The 25,530-nt window shown below is 42.5% G+C and overlaps 1 protein-coding gene across 2 annotated transcripts in view; it reads right to left on the bottom strand.

Moving 5' to 3' along the window:
• Positions 1–2,557: 2,557 nt before the first annotated feature.
• ADGRL3 (adhesion G protein-coupled receptor L3) overlaps positions 2,558–25,530 on the bottom strand; it is a 487,040-nt gene continuing 464,067 nt past the window's right edge. The window contains exons 24-25 of one of the 2 annotated variants that reach the window (XM_053975251.1): positions 10,950–11,078; positions 2,558–5,426 (exon numbers count right to left, since the gene is read on the bottom strand). In XM_053975251.1, the coding sequence (XP_053831226.1) occupies positions 4,621–5,426; positions 10,950–11,078 (935 nt within the window). In that variant the 3' untranslated portion in view covers positions 2,558–4,620. The remainder of the gene's footprint in view (positions 5,427–10,949; positions 11,079–25,530) is intronic. The other variant, XM_053975252.1, reaches the window with a different exon arrangement.

Below are 25,530 nucleotides of genomic sequence, written 5' to 3'. Positions count from 1 at the left end.
GGTAAGCACTATTGCCTATACAGTGCCTCCAAAGCTGTGATGAATAGCCCCCATTCCCAGCAACCCTCCAGCTACATGGTCTTTCCTGGCATGTCTTTTGCCTTGTATTTCTCCTTCATGTTTCAGGGATATCTTACAGTCTCTTCTGGCTCTTGCAGAAAATGGGTGGGAATTGCCTGCTGTAGTCAAGGAGTCCTTAAGCAGTAAGCTGATGTGTCAGCTCTTTATGGGGTGGTCTGCAATGGGAATACACAGGAAAAATAACCCAGTCCTGCACAAATTATCAGTGAGTGAAAAAAGGGATTCATAACCTGTAAAGCATACATTTTCAGGAAAATGCAAAGCATGGAGTCTTGCACTTCTCCATCCCACTCTCCCCACCTGAAAGACTTTCTGAAGGGGCAACTGAATCAATGGATTAATATTAACAATTCTCACTCCAAACATGCCTGGCAGCTCCAGCTTCCCAAAGGCGGCCCTGTGTATCAGCTCATGTTCTTGTCAGATCAAGCACTACCTGTTTGCCTCTATTTTGTCTGTTTTCAGCTGAAAGGGGGATGCTTGTTGCACTTGAATGATGAAGCTTTAATCTTCTCCCTATAAGCCAAATCTGGTTTGGTTTTCATTATTTTGTTTTGTTAAATGGAGCCCTAAAAAAGATCCCTTGAGTACAGGGCTGATTATCCCTTTCAACCCAGCCTACACAGTTATGTGCCCCAAGCATGAGTATGGATTTAACATCATAATCACTGCTGCATTTTCATCAAGTTTTTTTCTCACATTCTTGCCTTGGCTCAGCATTAAGAAATGCCTTAGAAGTTTTGCCACTCTCCCTCATACCCCAGGAGCATTGTAGGCACCGAGGACTTAACAGTGAGTTTATTTTCACATGCTGCAGTCTGCATAGAAGACACTGTTGCAAGTCATTTTAGAATTGTATATAGTGAGCTACTTATCAACAAGCACCAACCTTTACCATGCCCATAATCAACTGACACAAAAAAATCTGTTCTCAAGGCGAAGAAAATGCCAAAAATAATCTGCGTCCTGCTCTCCCTCATAAAACATTGCTACTATATTACAGTCTTAAATCATTTTTGGCTTAATAAAATTAATAATATATATTTTCCCTCTATTTTGTGATTCAGCTGTTTCCTAAGCCATAAGAAGCGCCAACAATGAATCCTGTGATGTCAGAGCAGCCTGGGAACAGAAATAATCAGCTTGAAAAGAAACAGCATTTTTTTTTTTTTGCAATCAAAAGTGCTAATAGGCACGAGTAGGCTGCCAAAGAGATGAGGGGAAAAACAGCCTGCACACTGATAAACCTGGAATACATAAAAGGGCTGGGGAAGAATGCCCATTTGTAGTAAAAGAAGTTAAAGATTTTCCAGTAGGACAAACCCATCCCATAGCAAATCCACCACTGGTTTGTTCTTGCAGAGTTTCAGAAACACTGGTAAATGCTGTGTTCATCACCTGGCTCCCGCTTTACCATGATGATATTTGCTAGGGTGTATCTCACCCTCTGCATGAACTCAATTCCACCATACCCCTTAAAAACTATTTTTTGAGTCTAATACAGTAAAAGAGTTTTCACTTTCCTCAAAATAAGAAGTACCTCAGTTATTTAAAGCTTCAGCAGCCTCTCTTAGGCTGCTACATGAATTGCTGTGACCACATGGGTGTGAGTAACCTGCTGTACCTGCAAGAGTGGATCCAACATGCACTATCCACTTCCATCACTGCTGGTATGCATAATAAAATGAAATAGGGAGGCAGCATCAAGAGCAAGAGCATAACCTGGCTGGCCAGTGACTACTCTGCTATGAAGTCAGGTGATTCCCCAATATTCCAATAGGAAATGCTCCCTTGCCAAAACCTAGACCTGGCAAGAGGCACTGCTGTGATCAATGCTTGGTCCCACATGGAGTTTCTCCCCCAGGATGTTTTGGCCAGAGTGGCTGCAGGAAGGACTCAGGTGACTTGAACCAGACTCTTTTGTAGGCCACGAATACGACCAAATACCACCAGCCCTGGTTCTCTTGCCCAACCAGACTTTGCTGAGAAGCACCAAGCAGTGCTGCTCCAGTGTGAGGACAGTTCAGGATAGGGTGGAACTGCTCCACTGATCTGCTGCTGCTGCAATTATCCACCAGCACTGGGAATATCTTGTTCAAAATGTGCCTCACCCACCTGCTCCAAGCCTTTTTGGCTTTTATCCAGCATGATAGGACTTGGACAGGTACAGTTTAGATGGAGGCAGCACCAAGCCCCTAAGCCCAGGCCATGGGAGGGCTTTGCAAAAAATCACTGAAATTTCATTACCAATCATATCCAGAGGTGGTTATTTCCCCTGTCAACCTTTCCAGTCTATTTTGTGGCTTTCTGTATTCCTGATTGCACTCAAAGGATTTGAAGGGGGAGGCTGGAGGAGCAAAATGCCAGTGGGACATTGGCAGAATTGGGGCAGGAAGGATGATGTGGCCAAGGATGGTGAGGTTGCTTGGCATATGCCCGGAGCAAGAAAATAAAGAGACAGCAAACAACGACTGAGAAGGCCTAACAGGGACTTGTTTTACTCTTTGACATGCTACCAGCAGTTTTTAATCTCAGAAAACCCAAATTAAAAAAAAAAAAAAAAGAAAATAAGAAAATTAAGAAAAGAAAAATATTACAATGATTAAAAGATATGACACATGAAACACTATACTCAAATCATCTGTGTGTCATCAGCTACTTTATACAGTAGGCACAAAACAGACCTAGAATCACCTGCAACAAATGTCAACCAGTGTTGTTCTTGCACCTGAACAAGTACCACCAGCCTGATTTTTCTAGTCAGCCACAGCTGCATAACCTTTGTGCTTAAATTTCTCAATTTAGGCCTCCTTTCTTCGGCATTGCTCACCCATGCTGCAAAGGAGTGAAGACTCATACTGATGACATTAATGGAGAGAGGAACAACAATGACAAAAAAAGAGAGATTAATTGTACAGTACATACATACAATATCTTCTAAATCGTGATCAGTTGTTTATTGGTTGGCAAACAAGCTTCACTTTTACAACAAATATTAGTAATGAGGTCATTCAACTGCCGAGACCGTACAAAATGGATCATAAATTAAAAAAAAAAAAAAAATGAGAAAAAGAAGAAGAATTCATACTCCGTGCTGCTAATTTACCTCCAGAAAGCCTATGTTACTTAAAAATCCTGTCAAATAAATAAATTTCCTGTTAGGAAAAATAATGAACAGAGGACTTTTTTTTTAATTAAAAATCACTGCAAAGTACTTTTTAGCTCACTACGCTTCAATCTATTTTCTTCTTAACCACTGCAGTACAAGTGCCTAAACCGGGGACCAGACTGAGCCGAGAAGGCCCTTTGCTCCTCCAGGGAAATGGCCGTCTCCTGTAGAACCCCCACTATGACTACAAAACCTCCTCTCAGTCCCTAGATGAGGGCTTGGCTGAGGGGCTATTGGCCAGAGATGCTTCACAGGATTATCATCATGATTGACTGGTTGTGCACTGACAATGAGGAAGTTTGCCCTGCTCTAGTCTGCCAAAAGATCTGCTGGCAACATGCCGGCTGAAAAAGGTTATACAGCGAGGAAATTAAAAGACTGCCCTGGCTGAAAAGAAATGGTAATGGTGTTACTAAAAATGGTCCTTAGAAAGTGATGTTTGAGGGTTTTTTTTTGCCCAGTGAGTTTTTCTGCTGGGAGGAGAAGGGGACAGAGGGAAGGAGCAGTGGAAAAGGCAAAACAAAATTTAAAAAAAAAAAAAGAAAAAGAAAGAATTATGAAAAACCTTGCTCCTACTGGTAGACAAACTTACAAGACCAGCACAACAGAAAAAAGTTCTTATTTTTTTTTCCACTACATTAACAGGGACGCAAGTTCTGGAGGAACAGAAAGCAGACTATATGTGCAATGCTAGTATCTGTACATTACATAGAAACTGTTTGCTTCTCTTTCTGCCATTAGTTTTTATCATCCGTTAATACAGCAAAATGTAAAATATGCCTTTAGCACAGGATTCTAGGATTCCCTTCTGTGTCATTAAATTTGTTTACGTTTTGTTTACTCCTGCAGCAAAGGGTGCTGCAGTGAAACCAAGTTGTGAGTGACCATAACCCATGGTGTGATCTGGATTGGTAAGAAAGAGTTTTGCTAGCTTGGTTTACGCAGCGCTCCCACCTAGATGTGTCATCGCTACTAGTTTCAAATGCACATTTCTGGCCTTTTATTATTATTTTTTCCCTCTTAAATCAGGTCCTTGGTATTAAGAGCAACACAGCATCAAGGATTGTTTAAACAAACACGGCATAACTTGAGAAGGCCACGAAGTGTGCCGTTATCTATCTCTTTCATTAACATAATGAAGTCTGTCTGGAGGGAAGAAGGATGGGAAGATAAGGGGGGTACAGCAGTTACTGTCCTCTCCGGGCTGGCCTAAAAATTCCAGTAAAAAAAGTCTGAGAATTTCCTTTTGAACAGCATGAAGATTTAGGAGTACACATAATATTACCACTGTTTGGATTAACTCAGAACGGTAAACCGAGTGTTACGGAGAGGCTTTTAGTTGTCTCTTTGCTTAATTTTTGCTGAATCTTCTATAGACTAGTGACCAAGTGAGCGGGTCCTTTTGCATTGCCATCTGGAGAGGTTCCCTCTTTGTTTGGCGGGACTATAAAACCGTCGCTGCTGCCTCGACCTAGCTGGTAGTAAGTGTGTAGCTGATGTACGTGATTCCTGGAGCCAAGATTGGGCATGCTTTTGTAGTAAACATCATCGGCATCGCCACCGCCGCTTTTTGCTGGTGGAGGATCGGTCTGGGTGCTGGCAGTGACGCTTTCTGTCATGGGCATGCCAGCCAGTGCGGGCATACTGGTGTAGAGAGAATCCCTGTTGGGCGACTGCAGGTCGTCCGTGTGCTCATTGGTCAGCAAAGGGAAAAAGCTCTCGCTGTTGTCTTGCGGGATGCGACGCCGACTGTAGAGGTGGGGCTGGTGGTTGTCCGCTGAGTACACCCGGGGAGGCAGCAGCGGGGCGTCCGACTCCTCGTGGATGAGCTCCAGGCCCAGGCTCTCCTCATGGGTGAAGGAGGTGGCATCATCCAGCACAATGGCATCATCCTCGCTCCCGCCGCCCACGCTGTTGACGAGTTTGTTCATCAAGTTGCGGCTCTGCTCGCTGGAGCGCTCATGGTTGTTCAGGTAGGAAGGGATGTAGTTGGAGGTGAGTTCCTTCAGGATCTTTTTCTCGAGGGCGTTCTCCGTGTGGTTGTACCCACGGTCAAGGATTTGCACGCAGTTGCTGAGGTACTCGCCGCTGGCGATGCTGTAGCTGTTGCCGTGATTACCATTCAGTGGTAGAGTATCCGTGACACTTGTATCCCTGGCATTGTTCAGAAGCCCCTCTGAAAAACATTACACAAAAGAGGGTGACTTGTACAAACAGGACACTCATGCGGGATGTGCACACTCAAACCCCCTTCCTATGCTGCTGTAGCTGCTGGGGCTGGGCAGCAAGGAGAGTGTCGCGGCCAAAATGGGAGGGCGCAGCTCCATCTAACCAGCTGATGGTCAAGGGCTTCCCACCAAAAAAAATGGAAAGCACTGTCAAGTGTGTAACTTGATGTGGCAACATCCAGCTGGAAGGATAACCTCTCCTGGCCAGCATTCTCCTACAGCTCTTGTGCTCTATGTACTTCTGGGGGAGCTGAAAAATTCATGACCCTGGGCTGGTCCCAACTGCCCTGGCCCTAGGAACTTTGGAGGAAGGGGGCAATTCCTCCCAGCTGAGGGAAAAGTATTTGCAGCCCAGGCTAATCATTACCAAAACTTTGTTTGGGAGTGTATCCTTCCTAGAGGAAAAAAAGTCTGCTCTCCCCTTTCGCTGGGCAGGCTGTCAGGATAAAGACACAAGGACTGAATGGCAGGATTCAGGGAGTAGCAAGGAGGAGGCACGAAGTGCTTCCTGGCTCAGGATTTTCTGTACCAAAGCTAAATGCCCTACCTCTTCTGGCTTAAGGGCACAACCAAAATTATTTACTCCACACTGGCCAGGTGGGGATTTTCTAATACAATTGATGTTGGAGGCAGCTGTTCTGGGGTCTTGTGAAACCTTTAAAAATAGCTCCTATTCCACTTGCAAAATTAAAGCAGTGGGTTCAGCAGAGGGTACAGCAAGTACCATCACTGCCATGGTATGGTGGGCTCATGGGAACCTGAGAGGAGTAGCAGGGTCTCGGGGTGTCACCACTCTAACTACCTATTGCATCTCCACAGGTGTCTCAATGCTGACAACTGAGGCTGGAGCTCAGCTCTTTCCCAAAGCACTATGGGAGATGGCAGGGAAGTGCTTTGAGAGCAATGCCAGCATGGGTGGGCAAGGGAGAAGAAAATCAGGCCCAGCAGTTAAGCCACCATGCTTTCTTTTTTGCGATCACTGGTCTCCTTGGAAGGAGAGCAGGCATGGGGATGCATGAAATAAGTTATTAACCTCTCAGCTAAGGGCTTCAGGCATTGCCAAAAACTGGCAAGCAACTCCCAGCAAGGCACAGTGGATCAGAGAAGCCATTAAACTGACCATTTGAGATGAACAGTTGCTCATACCATGCTTAGTACATGGCATGTGTACCTTCTGAAAATACAGGATTCAGTCTATATCTGCGATGGAGTAGTTGCTGTATGTCAAGGGCTGGAAAGCGCTACTGAAGGCTTCTTCTTGCTTTTGAATTAAATGCCCCCAATGTGTCGGTCACCTTTTGGGTTTCTGAAGCTTAGAGGGTGCTGCTGTATCCTGAGTTCCCCAGCAAATGAGGGAAATGCCAAAAAATCAACTAGCCATCACAGACATAGAGCAAAGTTGTTGATTTTCATGGTGAAAGCTCTCCAACCGAGTCACGATGCTTGGGGAGAAATGAAAAGTGAGCACTTTTGGGGGAGGGCTGTATGTAATGGGTGACAGGTACAACAGCATCTGTTTGATGGTTACGCTGAGTAACGTATGCATTGAGGCACTGAGCACTGCACTCCTGCTGCCAATGCACAGATCTGGGGTTTGGTGCAGAAATAAAATGGGAGGCATTGCAGATGAGAACAGAGTGGGGGCTGCAATGAAGCACACTGTATAAAAATGCCATGACGTTGCAAATAAAAACATGAAGTTGGGAAAAAAAAATGGATACACAACTAAATGAGAAACTATGCTGGGTAAACGATACCACAAAAATGAGAAATAAACAAAGGAAGCATCATCTAATCTCATCTATATATATATATATGTACACATACATATATACATACATACATACATACACACGCATACACATATATATACATGTCTATTCATAATCTTCTGATTTCAAAACTGTGAGATTAATTTCCTTTATTAACTACATTATCTATATGTGATGCAATAAAAGTGAACTAAAAAAAATTACATTTGATATGCAATGTTTAGCTTTACTCCCATACTTGTCTCTCTGTAGGGCTCTAAACGACAGCATGAAGAAAAGGAAAGAAAAAACAACAAGTAAGCTTACAGCGACAGTAGGAGAAACATGAGTAAAAAGCAAATTGATGATATGCAGAAAAGAGAGTTAACAGAAATAATTTCCACTGCCCAGAATACATGAATTTGTTACAAGGTTTATTTCAGGTTAAAAATATTGACATTTTAGACAGAAAAAAAATATTTTACGCACAATATTCAATAGTCTACATTTTTATTTAAAAAAATGATCACATTTAAACTGTTTTCCAATGCCATTATAAAATGTTCAGCGTGCAACACAAATGAAGAAATAATGCCAGGAAATTTAAGAAAAGTCTAAAGCTGGTAACGGTCATGCTTGAAAAGACAGGCACTGTCATCATCACTTCCAAAGTCTTAAAATGAATGGCTTTACTTACTGTTAGCTATAATAACTCCTGGTAGCTGAAACTGAAATCTGTTTCCTTGCTAAAAATGTTTTGCCATCCATCTTTTGCAACAGTGCTTTCTAAGAGTATGACTTTGCTCATGTTGGGGCTGCTGGCATTTTATAAACTTTGGTTAAGTCTGATTTTTACTTTAACCAAACATATGGCACAATACATGGACTTGGCAAAAAAAAGAAACAAACCAAAAAAAAGAGGAATAGTAGCTTGAATAATGGCATTGCTAAATGAAACTATTAAGAAAGGCTTAAAACAAGAAGAGTCAGAGAATAAGATGAAGAGGCAGTGATAACACTCAGCTTCCCACTCTTCAGTGGTCTATGGCACATTAGGTTTTAAGTAGAGCTTGTTAATGGTCATTAATGCTTGTGAACACCTTCTCTCAAAATTAGTTCCGACAAAAGGTGTTGGGATGTTTTCCTGCTTTGGAGGGACTGAGCCCAGTGTGTCCCTCAACTTCCAATGACAGTGAGCACTTGGTCCCACACCTACCACCTCCTCCTTCCTCTACACTTTGTGTCCTGTCAAGGAATCACTTATGCCACTGGAACATGGGATTTTGGAATTTTAGGATCTGATTCCCCACCTCCTTCCAAGGGTAATTTTTAGGACTTCCAGCCCCTGGTGATTGTCTGCCACAGATGTGGCAGCTTTGGCTTAAGCAGAGACGGTATTTTAAAAGATGTAACTAGGGAGAAGAAAAGAAACAAGTGGACCAGATCAGCCCCTTGTTCTTTAGGGTGTTCTGCCCCATCCATGCCAGCACCAGAGTGGTACATGAATGTGCAAAAAAAAAAAAAAAAAAAAAAAAAAAAAAAAAAAAAAAAAAAAAAAAAAAAAATCACAGCCTTAGTGATGTGAAATGAGTTAGCTGGATGGTGTTAGCTAAGAATGCCTCACTGCACGCCAACCACAGCCAAGCCATACCCAGAGATGATGACAGCATCTACTTTTACAATGCACTCTCCTGGCTTTAGCATTCCTGCTGGTGCAGCATCCCCAAAGGGCCACCAAGACCACTAGTCCTGGTTGGTTTTGCTACTCCTAATTTCTGCTGTGGGATCTCCTAATATTCACAGTTTGTAATTGTCCAGGGACCTAACCAGTTTGAAAACTAACAGCTATACCAGTTCTAAGGTCATTAACTAATTTGCAGCCTCCTGAAAAAAATAGGTTGGGTTCTGCTCCCTCTGAAGTCAATGGCAAAGCTCCAAGAGCTCAAATGAGACCAGGTTTGTCCCATTCTCTTTCTTCATCTCCCATGGGTGAAGCCTAGATATGTTTCTCTGTTACGTATCTGTGTTGAACAGAATAGCACTTGCAAAAAATTATGCTGTTTTTTGTGGAATAACATTCTGTTAGCTCAGGTAACTGTATTAGATTCTAATATTAAAAATTTGAAGAACACAAAATTATTAAGATACATGTAACTTCCATTTCTGCCCATATCACCTGGGATCAGTTGAAGCACACAGATCTGAACATCAGGACTCCCCTCAAGGCAAATGCTGACCCAGCATTACCTGTTACCTGTTGATCCCATACCTCAAGGTTATCATGCAAGAAACTTGTCAGAACATCAAAGCTCATTTCAACATTTGCAGTACACTGAAATTCCTAAAATTCAGAGCATTTCATGTTTAACAGTAGCCCCTTTTTAAAAAAGCGTTCTCGGAAACAAATTTATTGCACAAAGTTAGCATAGTTTAGGAAATTAATAAACAGCAAAAAGGTCAAACACGTGTGCTTTCCTTGTGCTTTGAATGCAAATACCCTACTGATACAGTTCAACATCTATTGCTGTCATAAACAACATGCTGCCATAGAGTACAAAGGGTGCTTTCCTGCTTGCATTATAACCGTCATTATTTTCCCTCTCTTGGATATCCTTTACTGGGAAGTGATGCCTTCATTGAGAGTGAGAGCTGACAGAGTGCTGGCACTCTTGCACTGGAATGCAGTGCTACTCTGCAGTGACTCAGCCACCTTACAAGTAAGACCAAAAAAAAAAAATCCCATGGAAAAGGGCAGAGCAGGATGGAGCCACCAAGAGACAGGAGCTGTCAGACCTCCACACTCCCTATCTCCTCCTCAGGCCCTACTTAAACACATCTGCCTCTCCCTCACAGAAGAGCCAGGGCATCAGCTTACAAACATTGTCCCTTCCCACAGAAGTCAGAGCAGAGACAAACATGTAGGTGACAAGAGAGTGATTTCCATAGCAGAAATCTCCATTAGGTACAACTGACTCTGCCTGTCTCTTTCCTGTTGCCAAAAGGAGGATATCAAAGATTATCTAGATTTACTACACCTTTTTTCGATTATTTTTTCCCCTAGTAGCACAGATAAAATGTAAAAATGCAAACGGCAGAACATTTCTTATCTCAGCTCTGCTCTTTGGAGCTGGCCTACACTTCTTGCTTCAACTGTCATTTTTCTTAGAGATCAAGGGCAGTTTTGTTTTATTTCGCATTTTACTCCCTGTGCAAACCAGAGCAATGCTGGCCACATTTCTCTAGGCCATTTCAAATGAGAGCAACTTTGGTGGCAAAGGCCAGTTTAGCTTCACTTACCTTCAGCGGTGTTCCTGTTTCTGAAATGAATGGTTTAACAAGGAAATGCGCTGACAACAAAGAGAGGAATGGATGTGTCTGACAAAACACACACACACATACAAGTCCAAAACAATACAAAAGCAAGGAGATTGAAAAAAAAAATCAAAATCAAAACACTATGAATGTTTTGAGTGAAACTGACAAGAGTCTTTCAAAGTGAATTGGATTGCTCATGGAAAAATAGCATCTGGAAGATGGAAAGATGCATTGAAATGAAAGGGAGGGGAGAGGATTTTTTTTTGTGCCCAGTTACAAAGAAAAAGGTGTGTGTGCGTGGGGAGAGAAAAAGTAAAAGGAAGAAAAAAAAGAAAGAAATGGGCCAAAATAAGCCACAGAAAATGGAATTCTCACTAGAAAAATTAGAGAGAAACTCCAGCACACCTTGTGCGTTGTACATGCTGACAGAAGGGTTGTTATAGACCGCCGATTCCCCGAGCAATGTATTATAAGGGTTGTTAGTGCCATGAGGACGAAGCAGAGCATTGGTTATAAGATGATTAGCCATGGCTCCTGGAGCAGCCCGATAGAAAGACAGAGAAAAAAAAACAACAAAAAAGGTCAATCAGGCAAATGTGGTATTAAAAAAAAGGGAAAAAGAACATTCAGAATGACAACAGTTGAAATAGTCCTGATTACAAGCAGCCAGCTAATTAGACTCAGAAAACTGTATGCCACTAAAGCAGAACAGATGTTACTGACGATGCACAAATCCAAACCAACGCAAAAGAAAATGTATCAGAAAGCGGATAAGCTACATTTATGGTGGTTCCCCAGTTGCTTGGAGTGTAAGCAAGGCTGCGCCCACATGCTTGCTACAAAGAAAGAAAGGAAGATGGCAGCCTACACAATGTGGAGGGAAAAAACTCTCCGGAAAGTGCCAAATGAATAAAAAAAAATTATATATATATAATGACTAACACACAACAGCACATTCAACTCCCACTATATGCTAGGATCTCTTTTACCAGTCCTTCGCAACACATCTAAACCAAAGAAGCAGAATTAAAGAGAAAGGATGGAGAATGCAGCCTCTTGTCTAAGAGGGCAAGTTTTCACTTCAGCTACTTCTCTGATATCACCATCAAGAACATCCACAACCATCTGAATCATTCTGGAAGGTGAGAACACTATTCCTCTGCCAGGCATTTCTATCAGGAATGAGAGTGGCCACAAAGTGATGTCTGGAGGCTCTCTGTGTGCCCCACAAACACCTTGTTTCACCACTCCAGCACCTCTTTGCTGCTGTTTCCAAGCACTCAGCTAACAGTTGTCCTTTGCTCTTTGATTTAGCCCTTGGAGATGCAGCCTCTGGACCTGTGCTTTTTGGGATCATCATGGCTTGGCAGGTGGCTGCCAAGACCTACTTCAATTCATATTGCAGCCATCAACCCAGGAAATAAAGTCTCCCCCTACCTTTCAGCTGACCTATAGGATGAAAAGCCTTGAAGCCTTGCTCTGAACCTCTTCTAATCTCCAGAGACATGGCCGAATAAAAAAAAAACTTGCCCTTCAGGGCCATTTCCACTGTGTTCTAGAGGAGGAAGGGTAACCATGGTTTTTAACCTCCAGGACTAAACTGTAAAGACAAAACCTTTCCACCAGAAAAGTAAGTCATTGGTGGGGCAACTAGAGCTAGTTAGGACTGTCAGAGGGCTCAGATGACCTAGCTGTCACCAACATCTGATAGCCTCAATTCAAAGAAGTAACTGAAAAGCTAATCCTCAAAACAAGTAACCCTTTCAGGAATGTTTTTACCAGTGTCTGAGGAATGGAGACCCCATTTGCCTCTTTTAGGTGTGGAGGTGGCCCTGTGCCGAGGTGAAGGCTGTCTTTGCAGGGCATGTAGGGCACTGGGTACAATCTCTTTGGATGGAGGTGCTGAGGATATATAAGCCCTGAGGGCCTCTGGCTAGTAGAAATCCCCTTAGTAGGGAGTTCTCTGAAAGCTCACACCTACTAATTATTTACAGAAAGGCAAAAACTGGCCAAACCTCAGGCTAGGTGGAGGTTGCCTCCTGCTGTGCTTGTATGCAGGCCTGGGATGACATTTCCCCATGTCTTTGCAGGTAGAGGAGGTAGAGGAGGGAGCAGACAGTTTCTTGCCTCTCCTCCATCCCCCAGCACTTCACAGCCCCAGGCGTATGGCATTAGCAGATCACTTAATCAGTCTTTTGAGCACAGGACAAAGTAGAAGGCAGTGTTGTATGGGGGCTGCATGCCAGGGAGGCTCCTCGACACATGCAGCTGGAAAAGAAAGACTTGTTTTTTCTCACCTGATATTTTTGTCTATGCTGATGGAAAGCAAGATGAGCTGCTGTGTTTGAAAATAAGGAAACAAAGCTGTCTCCTGTAAGAAAACATTATATGAATGCTTAACTAAGTAACCTTGAATGTAACTAATAGGTAAATGAGTCAATTCTTTGTTTTTGGTAATGTGTTTTCTCTCAATCTCACATACATCTGGGATGAAGGACTGTAGGAACCATTTCTCTTCTTGCACTAGTTTTATACCAGTGAGCACTAAGGCCATTAAAATTGTTTCTGCTTTCATTTCACTTTTAATCAAGCCAGTCTGTAAAAGATTCAAAAAGGGGCTCACTTTTATACAAGTAATGAGAAAGTCCAGAGTTAATGCCAGCCATAAACTCAAAAGTTATATAATCCTCCCATTTGAGATTTAACCCAATCTCGAACTCAGTCCCTATGAGAATTGATATTAAAAATATATCCACAGTGGGCTTTTGAGCACTTCAGCTTGAGGTGTCTTTAAATGCCTGCTGCTAGAAAGAGCATCTCACTCAATATATCCATAGCCTGATCTTGTCTAGTGAACCCCAGCATGCAGGAGCAAGCTGATTGTACCATGGCTGGGCAGGAGAATGTTTTGCAAGAGGGATGCTCTCAGACTGTGATAAGAAAGAAGGGATCAACCTGTATAAGCACTTAAATATAGGTTTTGCTTGCCTTCATTTGCCAGCGTAATGGGCTCTGGAATGAGCTGAATTTACACAAATATGGTTCTTTCAGCCAGCTTTTAATACAGATCCATGATTCTGAGTACAAACTTGGCAAAAAAAGTTGAAAATACAGAATAAGTAAGTAATTTTTGCTCTCAGTTGTGTAAAAGATAGGGCTTGGTACTACAGCCACCCATTCCTGTATGCAGCAACTGAGCAAAAATATTCCATCTTCTGCTTTCCTCTCCCTTGATTTCATTAAGATTTTTTAATTTACTGTTCAAAATGCCAATTTCAATGGCAGTGCTGAGTAAGTCTCCTGGTGCAAATCCAAAACAAACCCTTTGCTAACATGTTCAGATTATCTTTCAATACTTTCAGAGACCAAAGTGGGCCCTAAGCACTCTGCAGCTTAGGTTCCCATCATGGTGAACTGGTAAACTTCTTACCTTGTGTATGACACAATAACTTTGGCATCTTAAATACAAAATTACATGTAGTCTGTATTCATAAATTTGGGCCCTTGTTTCTTACTACCTGCTCTTGAGTTGCAAAATTCCCAGCCTAAAAGAGTGCCGAGAGAGGATTTCACCCAGGGTCCAAAAAGCCTACAGTTAAAGCTTTTGATAAAACAGTAAAACACCAAAAAAAAAAAAAAAAACAAAAACAAAAACAAAGCAAAAAAAAAACCAACAAACCCCTCATTATTTGGTTTCTCTTTCCCAGGAGAAAGAAAGAAAAATGTAATACCAGACATACATTTAAGTCTCATCCTGGCTTTTTCATACCACTTAATCATTGCTATAGCAACCAACGGGACTATTAGGAAGAGCAGATTAGGTCTGCAGATGAGGCAGGAGCAGAAGAAGCAGGTAGACTATAGAACTATGGCCTCATTTGCATGAAAATGGCCTTGGTAATAGAAAGCCAACAAAACCCCAATAAAGTAAGCACGGGATCATAGCAGCATGCTCTCCCAAAACACCATGGGGGACAGCAAAGACGGTTATTCTGCAGTCCTGTGTGCAAGTGTGCATCACTGGGGCTGCAATTACAAAGGTCAGTGCATATCCAGGGGCCCAAAAACTAGAAAGATGGGGCTGCAAGTGCCTGTCGACCACCTGCAATCTCCTCCCTATCAGAGCACTCTTGGGATGGGACCCCTGGCAGCTGTCAGGCCCGGCATTGGTGATGTGCCTAATATCTTCAGCAGGCAGCAGTAATCATCACTTTTATTTATTCACTTACTGCTGGATCCTTGGCTCTCAGCATCGGTGGTGCAACATAGACCTCTCCCAGCAAACCCCACAGCTCTGTGTCATTCTTGCTTTCCTACATTCCAGCAATAGCAGCCCCTATACAAATCCCTCCTTTGCCATCTGCTGAACCACCTAAGTCCAGCACACAGCTACCACTCTTTATTTAGATAGGGGAACTGCCTTCTATCCAGCTGTGCTGAATCACCTTCAGTTCTGCTAGTCAAAGGTACCCTACTGAAAGCAAATGCATTCTGTCTCCAAACCCCTATCACGTTGTGTACATGTGGGAGCATGAATTCAGGGTTGGAAAAAAGATGGGTTCAAACCCACAGGTTCACCTTTTTACAGCATGATGATATCATCACAACCAGCAAACATTTAACAGCAGAACTCACACCTCTACAAAAATATTCCCTGCAACCACACTGGTACAATTACAGTCCCAAATCTTCTTGTTTTCACTGGTCTTCAACCAAAGTTCAGAGCAAAACACAGTGACCAGGTCAGCTCTAATATCCAAAATTACATTCAAATTTGGGTTTCTGGAAAGGCCAGTGCTCAGTTCAAGGCTTCCTGACGCTAGATTTCCTCAAGTGAAGGATTTGCAGGCTGTGATCACAAGGAGAAAGAAATTATGGTCTTTCTGAAGTCAAGTATTTGCTGGGTAACATGCAGATGCTCCTGCCCCTCTCACAGCATCAGTGATCCTCATGGTTCAAGCACCACAGATCCAGCCGTACTGGATTTAAAAGGCCAGGAGAAGCCATGGCCTGTGCTCAGGGTGCAGGGGGAGATCTGGAGGGTTGCACTTTTGACTTGCAAACTAAGAAAAACTGTTAGGAAAACCAACCAGGACAAAGAAGATGAAGATCCCACAATTTTTAACATCACTGTAACCAGACACAAAGGATTCAGATAGCTACACTTAGCTGCTTTCTGTGGCTATGAAAGTAGGTATTATTTTAATGACAGTATGCAACCAAATGGAACCTTTTTCTTTTCTTTCTAAGGTAGAAATTGCTGTCTTTGATGCAGGACAACATTTAATGTAGAGATAATTTTTTGGAAGAGATTTGTGTAATGACTGTATGGAAAAACTGCACCTTGTTAAACACAAGTGTGGCTTATTCACTCACTGAAAGCAAAGGATGAAAATTATGATGACAAGCACATGTTGCCAGACTCTAGACTGCATCACTCAGGAAGAAAGTTCAAAAAATTTCTTGTGGGCAGCTGGCTGACAAAGCCACACAGGTTACCTTGAATCATCTGCATGGTCTACCCAGATGGAAGGGAAATGGATTCAACTGCTCCTCCAGATTTTCTGAATAATACTGTTACTCACCATGGCCCTGCCTGGCTGAAAGGGTTTGAGCAGCACTGCTTTAATTGGGATCATCTGTCTGAACAGGCAACACCACCACCATGTATCTTCCTTGACTTCTGGTCTTTTAAATTGCATATCAAAATATTTTTGGTATATGCATTTCAGCAGGGGATTGGAGAGATTCCCCACTGCCAAGAAGATGTGACAGAAGAGCAGTTTTGCTGAGAAAGGAGAATGGACCAGCTTACAAATTTAATTAGATGAGTTATTCAGTGCTTAAAAAATGTCCATACAAAATCAGTATTTTCCAAATTAAATGTTTTCACTTTTTGTTTCAGAAGACTGGCTGGTATAAAAACTGACCTTGATTTTTCATATTATTTCAATTTTTTATTAGAGCAGAAACAGAAATAGTTTAGAAAAAGCACATCTGAGTTATAATAAAATGTTTCACTGCCTCTGACCCAGCAATTCCAAAATGTAGATTTTTCTTGGGCTTTTTTGTTTGTTTCAGAAGGAAATATATGTACTGCTGTGTTTTCAATCAGTCTCAATCCTCTTTCCTCCCTGTTTTGCCAGCAATGTGGTTCCCCTTCCACAAGGTAAGGGAACAGTGCTATACTCCTGCCTGCTCTGACTCCTGGAACACCCAACTTGTCTTGTGGCTCACATCCACCATGAACCAGCTCCCTCAGCTTCTTGCACATCATGTCCTTGACTTCAGACTGCCTTGCAGGGACAAGTGACAGCCAGGAAGAACATGGACCACTCTCTGAAAGGTAGAACAGTTCCTGAGCTATCAGGGGACATGGTTTAGCTTGGACACAAATGATGTGGTAAGAGCTCAGTCTTCCTCTAAGTGTCCATTAAAACAACCCCATAACACACACTGCCTTACCCAAAGGGTCGTGAATAGCTCACACTGGAATGTCACTGGAATGGTCTCTCTGCAGTGATTTCAGTTTGTAAATTCTAGCTGGTTTTATACTTCACTCAGTATTAACTTATTCCATGTTGCTCTCAGGGAAACAAAAGTGGGTTTGTAGGAGTCAAAGCTCTAATTTTCTTTGAGACTTTCCTTACCAGCATTCCACTGTGTCCTTTTCTACAGGTAGAATTTTTACGTATTTAATGAATCCTGGTCTTCCATGCGTTCAAAATTTGTTCTAACAATAAATGCAATTATGACAAGCAAAATCACACATATTTGCTGGAGGACAACAGGTATTTTCAGTATTTTTCCAAGTTCCTTCCAATAAATGCTCTGACATTTAGATTTATCAAGCTCTTTTCTTATAATAGCCAACAGGATTCAGTTAATAAACTTCAATAAACTTCAATTTCTCTCAAATAGGTTTGTTGTCACTTGCAGCATCTAATCTATTCATTGTAAAGCTATTAATACTGACTGCAGTGAAATGGAGCTTCAGCAAATGAGGCTGTTAAGCTCTGGGCCATCTTCTGCCACATGAAACATCCTGTGCTTTCATGCAGAGACAAGGGAGTGAAAGTATTTCTTTGCCCCTTTTTTTTCCCTTCCTTTTTTTAGCAATAATTTCAGATGATAAACCCCTGCTGGATTATAATCTGCAGGCCATGTTCAAAACACACAGCTAGTGTGTTTTTACACCAATTTATCAATTTATAATAATTTATAAGTATTTGCTCACTCGTTAATTACTTTTTCAGTGCCTGGAGCAGAAACATTGGCCCAGGATGGAACATTTCTTTAATACCACCACTATCCCTTACAAGGGTTTACACCACATTGTATCTCCACTATACAGACATGCATCATCCCTAATTGTTCCTGTTTATGATTATTTCTCACTAAACCTGAGGCCTTGTCCAAGATGTGCACAGAGCCCTGCTTGTGGTGAAAATTGGATCATGCTTCCAGGAATCTATAAAAGCAGCTATGCTTTCTTCCTTCCTCCTTCACAGTCACCATATTAAGCCTGCTCTGCAGCAATACTCTGCCAGATCTAATACTCCCCAAAGCCTGCTCTGATTTCAGAAATTGCCTTGCCCTTACTTTTCCTCTTTAAAGCTGATCCACCTAATGACTGAACTTCCAATTATATGGCTGTCAATCCTAAAATCAAAGTCAGTTCATAATATCTCCCAAAGGAAGAATGTCATGTCACTCACTGAAATCACTGCAACAAATCTTAGCTAACTCAGTCCCAGGCAGTAGAGAGGCAAAATAAACCAGGAGAATATCAACAATGGGATTAGTTTTGCACATAGGCAGAAATAAGAGTTAAAACTCTCTGAGTTTTGATCCTTGATGCAGAAAATCATAATTTTTCTAGCATAAAATGTACAGCTGATTGAGAAGGGGGGGTGGGAGATAAAAACCACCAGAAGCAATTTGCTAGTCCAAAAGGCTGATGACTTCCCCTTACGATGAGAAAATATTCCTCTGCTGTCACCTACCTCGAACTTTTCTTTACTTCACATGTGATTATCAGGATGGGTCATTTTGAGGCCAGTTGCTGACATTTAGCCAAATCAACAGTTGCTTAACAGGGTTGCAGAAATTTTTGGCTTACAAACAGCAATCCCTTGTGACAGAACTGGTGCAATGGCATGTGGATTACTCCCTCCAAATACACCCTCCATCTGGGCAATGGGTCCCAGGAAGGGGTATCCATGGGGTCAGGGGAGGGTAAGTGTGTCTGTAAGAGTTACAGAGGGAACAAAAGAAGCAGAAGGGCAGGGGGGATGAAACCAAAGAGCTTCATTAGGAAAATGCCAGTGGTGGGGAGATGGGGAGGTAAAGGAACAGCCTCCTGCAATGGGTAAAATGGAAGTTTTGAAGTCCTGGTATAAATTGACTCTGCTATTTCTTTTGCAGGCTGTCCCTGGAGTTGTGAGCACTAATCCTAGCACCAGGGACAGTGAGCGTCCTTGAACACCAATCTGCCCAGTGAAGAGTAGGAGCTGCAGCATTCAAGTAGCTGTGGATGGATGAGATGCTGCAAAACAGGCCACAGGCTGCATTTGGATTAGCAGAGAAGTGCTGTCAGGGATTCTACCCTGCTTCTTACCCCTTGATTTCCACCAAACAACCAGCAGCTCCAAAAACCCCCTTCTCAAGTAGCAGCCTTGACTTAAAAAAAATAGAAACTGAACATCTAATCATATTCCAGAGAGGGAAGAGACTGGCACTGCTGCTGCTGTTTGTGGCTAGACCAGAGATCTCCAGGCTCCAGGACCGATGTACCCCTTGAAACACAGAATAAATTTCCCAGGACTAAGGGCTTTGCAATGTGAAGGACAATGCTCAACAGCAAGGACTGCTGCATCCCTCAGGTTCATGCAGCAGGCTGCCCCTGCCAACTCAGCAATGGTCAGCACAGACAACATTAGGCACTGACACCTCTCAGCACTCTGCACAAAGGGATAAGTTGGGGGGAGAGTGCCATGTTTTAGATTTGAAGCAATGACAATGAAGAAGTGAGATTTGCACATTGACAGATGATGGTCTCTGAATGGTCACCGAGGCTGCTGTCCCTGCCAAGGGCCATACCAGGTTCAGCTTTGATAATTCCTCTGCATTTACATCCGTCAAACCCTGAGCATGACTGAAAACAGAGCTGAAAGCTTTTAAAGCATCTCCAGGGGATATTCAGTTTTAAACAGACGCGGCTCTTGCTCCGCACCACATACCCAGTTGCGCAGTGATGGTACTCACAAGACCAAAGAGTCTGCAGAAGACAGACACTTTTCTTTAGCCCAATTGTCTTTGAGCTGTTAAGTGCTCAGAAACCAAAAATAATGTGTATTTTTATATCCATTAATATTTTGGTGAGTTCCCTTTAGGTATCTACAGCTGCATTCATGAACAAGGAGAGCAACTGCAGGCACCTTGGACATCCTGTGAGTCCTCTGCACTGAACCTGCTTACCCCAGAACCACAACAGGAACAAGAAATAATGGAAAAAAAAGTGACCATTAACACTGCTAACACCCTAAAATGATCTCTGTGAATGAAATGACATGAAAGCTGACTGACTTAACAGGAGAAACTGGGGCACTGTTTTCTGCCAACTGTAAAAAAAGACAACAAATGGAAAGAAAACAGATATTCTCTAATATCTTCAAGCCACGAGAAAAGCCATAGGTGTTACTCAGAGTAGGTAAGAAGTGTGTAGACAGACTGTGATAGATCATTTGGTAGTGTCCTCTGAATATCCTATCAAGATGAGCAGAGGCACTTCCACTTCTAGAACTTGGCTGCTTGCTATTTGTTTTATATGCAACATAAATTTAGCAGAAATCTCTGTGATGCCGGTCACATTAATCCATCAAGGAGCAAACAAGCATCTTGAGGAAGGCTGATGCATGACAACAGTAGCACTTCCACTGTCCAAACTTCCACCTTCTGCTTTATCTAGGCAGCAAAGGGTCAGCACTGGCAAATGGGTTATAATGAGCAGCAATTGCACTTTGAAGTGTACCAGGGATAGGGTTTGAGATCCCTGGGGAACCCAGTTCTGCTCCTTTCTTTTCTTTTTTTTTTTTTTTTCTTTTTTTCCTCCTCCCCTACTTGCCTGTGCTTTTTACCACACCAAATTCCACCCTGTTTTCACTGCTGTATTGGCCAGTTATGTCCACACCATGGCACCCACCACACCTGCAGACAGCTAAACTGAATCTTCTTGATCTTGCAGCACTGAGACACATCTAGCAGCCCTCATCTCTCAGCAGAAAGGGCAGATTTGGTGACCAAATCTTGACTCATTGCACTGTCTCAGTGTTAACCTATACCTCCTGTCTTCCAGAGTGACAGTCTCCTAACAAAGAATTTAACCTTCTACTGGTGTTTTCTAAATAACTGCTTCTGAAAAATGCAGGAAAGTAAATTCACCTGAAAACAATTCTGCAACACACACAGTTGTCCCTGCTGAATTCACAGTGCAGATACGATTTCAGCCTGGAAATCACAGCTTAATTATATTTTTGGGTGGGTGGAAGGAATTTGATGGGATATTTCATTTAGGAAACAATCAGGTCTCAGTTTGCTTAGAAATCAGGATATTAATGTTCTTCATTTTAATCTCCCTCTCTGACTCAGATTCCCACTGTTTGAATTTGAGCTCAATTTGTTCTGTTCATTATGAAGAAATCCACATGAATTTGACATTAACCTGCTTACCTCTGAAAACAGTAGCAATAATTTCCCTTTTTCCTGTGTGTCTTTCAGATTAAGTCTTTGTGGTTGACATAAAAACACAGAGGAGAAATAATAAAGCAAAGGGAAATCAAGTATTTATTCTGGAATGCTACCTAGAAGAGGAAACATGCAACAGCACTTATGCATTGGGAAGAAAAAGCAAGGGGGAGTGACAAACAATACATTTCCATTTTCCATTTCAGTCCATTTGCATGGGAGCAAACAGTGAATGATCACGGCTTTCCTAGTCAGGGATAATATTTGTTGTGCCGATACTTGGGATCTGTGGGCTTTGTTTTGACTCTGATGGGGTTTGCTGGCAAGGGCCTTCTCCCTCATGAATGGACCCTTAGGGCCTCATTGATGAATTTGTATTCAAGACTTACCATCCTTCAGGAAGAGCTGCCAGGGGTCCTGGGCTCCAATCTGCAACAGCTTTTAAGGTCCTTACAACCCCTGTAGGCCTCAGTGATCTTGATGAGACCAACCAGGAAGCCACAGTCCTGCTCAGCTCTGGGCATCCAGTCCTTGCCTTGTGTCTGGCTCCTGGCTGGATCTTGGACCTGCCTTGTAGCTCAGTTTCCAGCCCTGTGTCTGCCAGTATCTGCTGGTGGTCTGGACCAGGTTCACCTCCTCACCTTGTCCAGGGCTCTGCCTCCTGGCTTAATCCCCTGTGTTTAATGAACCATCACTGAGGGTTTGGACTGTGCTTGACTCTCCCTCAGCTCCCAGGTGTTCTCCCTCATGAAACAGCTCTGTTCTTATAGCTCCCTGCTGTTTCTTTTCTTTCAGACTAGTGGAGCAGCAATGCAGACCACCAGGAAGTGCCTCCAGGAGACCTCCATGAATGAGGGTGGTGAGGATGGTAAGCAGTATTTTGGGGGTGGATGGACATAAAGCATATATATCTATATCTATATCTATATCTATATCTATATCTATATCTATATCTAGATATCTCCAATAGACAAGAGGTGTACATACTCCTGTTTCTATAGCAGGATTGTTATTGGGATAAACTATTATATTTGCTGTCTAGTTTATAAACTAAAAGTCAGAGCATTACAGCAGGAGAAACACTTGATTCAACATAACACACTTCTGGAGCAGTTTCTATTCTCTATGAAATCTGGTGACTTTACTCCTAGCCCAGTTATTTCCCTGAAGAGGGAAAAACTACTATGCGCTAACTTGAACTGACAGACACAACTCCATTTGAGCATTTTCCTTTTACAAAACACTGCCTTGCACCAGTGACACAGTCCTTTGTCTCTGCTGCTCTTGAGCCTCACCAAAACAAGGAACAGGCCCTCCTTTAACAGATAACTTCCACTTTTCCTCTGAAAAAAAAAAATCATACCACCACCTCCCTTCCCCCAGCTTGAAAACTTGAAGGGTAACAAAGTACCACATAGTTTATAAAGATTTTTTTTCTCACCCAGTTGTCTCATATGCAAAGAGAGACAGTAATTACTGTATTGCCTCTCACCTAGACATGGATAAAAATAGGCTGGTGTCACATTGCTATTTCGTGCTATGACTACTTGTTTGCAAGGCTGGCTGAGCTATTCCAGAGCTTTTTGACATTAACACTCCAAAGGTGCCAACAGACCCATCCCTCACAATCCTGAGGTAGCCAACTGGACGTACCCAAAACTCAGGCAAGTTCTGTTGCTTTTCCTTCATACATTCCACTTTTGAGACTGCAAAGTACTGAACTCCAGCAAACAGTCCATCCTACATGCATTCCTTTTGTATTACTTCTTCAGCACTGGCATCCAAGTGCCTGCATTAAGATCACACACCAAACACCCTGCAGGCAAAAGGAAACTTCTTTTTCCCACTTATGAGGTAATCAGCTTGGTTCAGCTTTTACACTTCTGAAGTTTTCAGCACTAGGAAAATAAATGTAGAGCACAGTTTGGATGTGAAATACATGGAAGAAGTATGCAGCCAGACCCAGGGTGTGAATTGGACAGAGTTGCAGAGTGGGAATGCAAAGAGCAGGATTCCCTGTGGATCCTGAAACTGAGACCATGCTCATGGGCTGGACAGGAATGCTCTTCATTCAACAGTAAAAAAGGAAATCCACAACCAGTTTCTCTTCCCTTCCTCCTGATTTCAGTGGTATAACAACCCCAAATCCGCATCACTACGAAACCATAATGAGCAGCAAGGGGAAACAAAGCCAGACATACTTTTTATTAATCAATAATTAGATGCTACCTTCAGGAAATATCTGAAATAGTCTTTTATGCCTTAGGACAGAATAAAATTTTCATTACAGAACACATTTAATCAGGCATATTTGGGGTTATGCCTAAAATTCCTGGTGTCATAAATGAGAATAAGAGAAGTAACATTATGGTCAATTACTTTGGCAGGGAGAGGGGGGAATAGAAGATAAAAGAGAATATGGAACTGAAAAGAGCCATAAGCAGTGTATTACCTGCTAAATCAGAAAAGGACATAGCAGTATGTCTAAAGGAAGGATGCACTAACACAGACACCATATTTCAGACTGATGCCTAGGAGGTTCATGAAGGAAGAAGGGATGAAATGTCATACAGAAATGCAGGTCATCATACAGGAAATATGGATAGGCAGAGCAGTCTTGCCTGGAATGTTACCATGTGGCAGGAGGCTGTGAATATGACAAATGGTATCAGGGAAAAAACAGGTTTCAATGAGATTGTACCCCAGTTAGAGGGCTAGTTTCTGCTCCCCCAGCAGAAATGTTAAAACTCAGTGCTGGCCCAGGACATGGAGAAGTGGAGTTAAGCTCCAAGACCTGGATGCTAGGACAATCCTGGGGACAAAGGATCATTTTCTTCCTGTTTTAGAACACAGACTGCTCTCTGAAGGCTCTGGGGAAAATGCCAGCACACACAGAATGTTTAACGTGGGCTAATACAGATAATTTTGTGAAAATGGTGTCTAGGCTGGGAGGGCTGAAGTGGGAATTTTGAACAGGAATAGGACCCTATTGTATCAGCCTCAGGCAGGGAAAGCTACTGACCTGACAGTTCAAGGCTCGCGTTTGAATCCTCTGAGCCTTAATAGCATGCTTGTAAATAAAACATTAATGAAACAGCTCCTTTAAAGATGAATAGATATGTAAATATTAAGATTAAGACAAGAACTGTAAAAAACACATTGCCCCAGTGCTCTGTTCAGGCTGCAGTTCTCTGGAGAGTTTTCTCTGTGGAAAGCCCTAAGGCCACGAATGTTGCTTTTCAGCTGAAATAAACAGGATAAAGGGAGAAATACCTGGAGTTCATGAAGCTGGGTTTGCTGTTGATGTAAGGTGTTTTTCCATGTGGAACTGACCACCTGCTGCTTTGGAGATGCCATCTCCCATAGAAATATTTTTAACCTCCACTTTACAAATATTTCTGTTTACCAGACAAAATCCCCCAAAACCCAACAACAACAAATATTGTGCCTGCCTGTGTGAAAAAGAGGGAGGATGACTGTAGAATTGTAAAATTTACTCAAGTCACTTCAGTGTTCCACCTAAAAGGCTTCCCTTATAAGACACTTATCAGGCTGCTTCTGTAGCCAGTAGAGAGATTCAAGCCCTTCATGTGATTCACCTCATCCAGTGTTACACAGGGAAAATAGCTGGAGGAAACCTGCTTTGAAGATGCTTCCCCTGCCAGTTAATTTCCTAACTGACCTTTAAATAACAGGCACATATTGTAACAGGCTCTCACCACACTGGGATGAATATTGCCCACTTGAAACCTCTTCACCTGTCCCAGCTGAAAGTCATACTTCCTTCTTGGCCCAGAAAGATGCACAACCAAAAAAAGGAGGGATACCTTTCTTTTGCTAACAAGCCCAGAAGATCCTGTTTGCTAAACACATCCCTTGGTAACCTCAGCTGCATCAGAGAGCAAGTTCAACTTCTGTGCTAACTAAAGGAGCAAACATTTCATGCGTAACACATTTTGGTTTGCCACTGAGATTGAGCAGTGGGATGGATGGCTGAGGGAGACAGTGGCTCTTGGTAGAACCTTTGTGTGACAACCAATTCCCCCCTCCATTAGACCCAGACTGCTGCTCTGCAGTCTTTAGTGCAGAGACAGAGAGAGATGGGAGGGCAACGCATGTGGATAAATCAGGCATTTGCAGTAATGGAATCTTATAGTCAACTTTATTAATGAATCTTCAGTGCAAAGGGAAAAATACCATGGCACAAAAAAAGACCAGTGAGTTGAAGAACAGGACAGCT

Source organism: Vidua macroura, chromosome 4 (assembly GCF_024509145.1).
Source record: "Vidua macroura isolate BioBank_ID:100142 chromosome 4, ASM2450914v1, whole genome shotgun sequence".
Taxonomy (NCBI): Eukaryota; Metazoa; Chordata; class Aves; order Passeriformes; family Viduidae; genus Vidua; species Vidua macroura.
The sequence above is the reverse complement of the archived record's forward strand: the minus strand, read 5'-3'. Positions and strand labels throughout refer to the sequence as shown.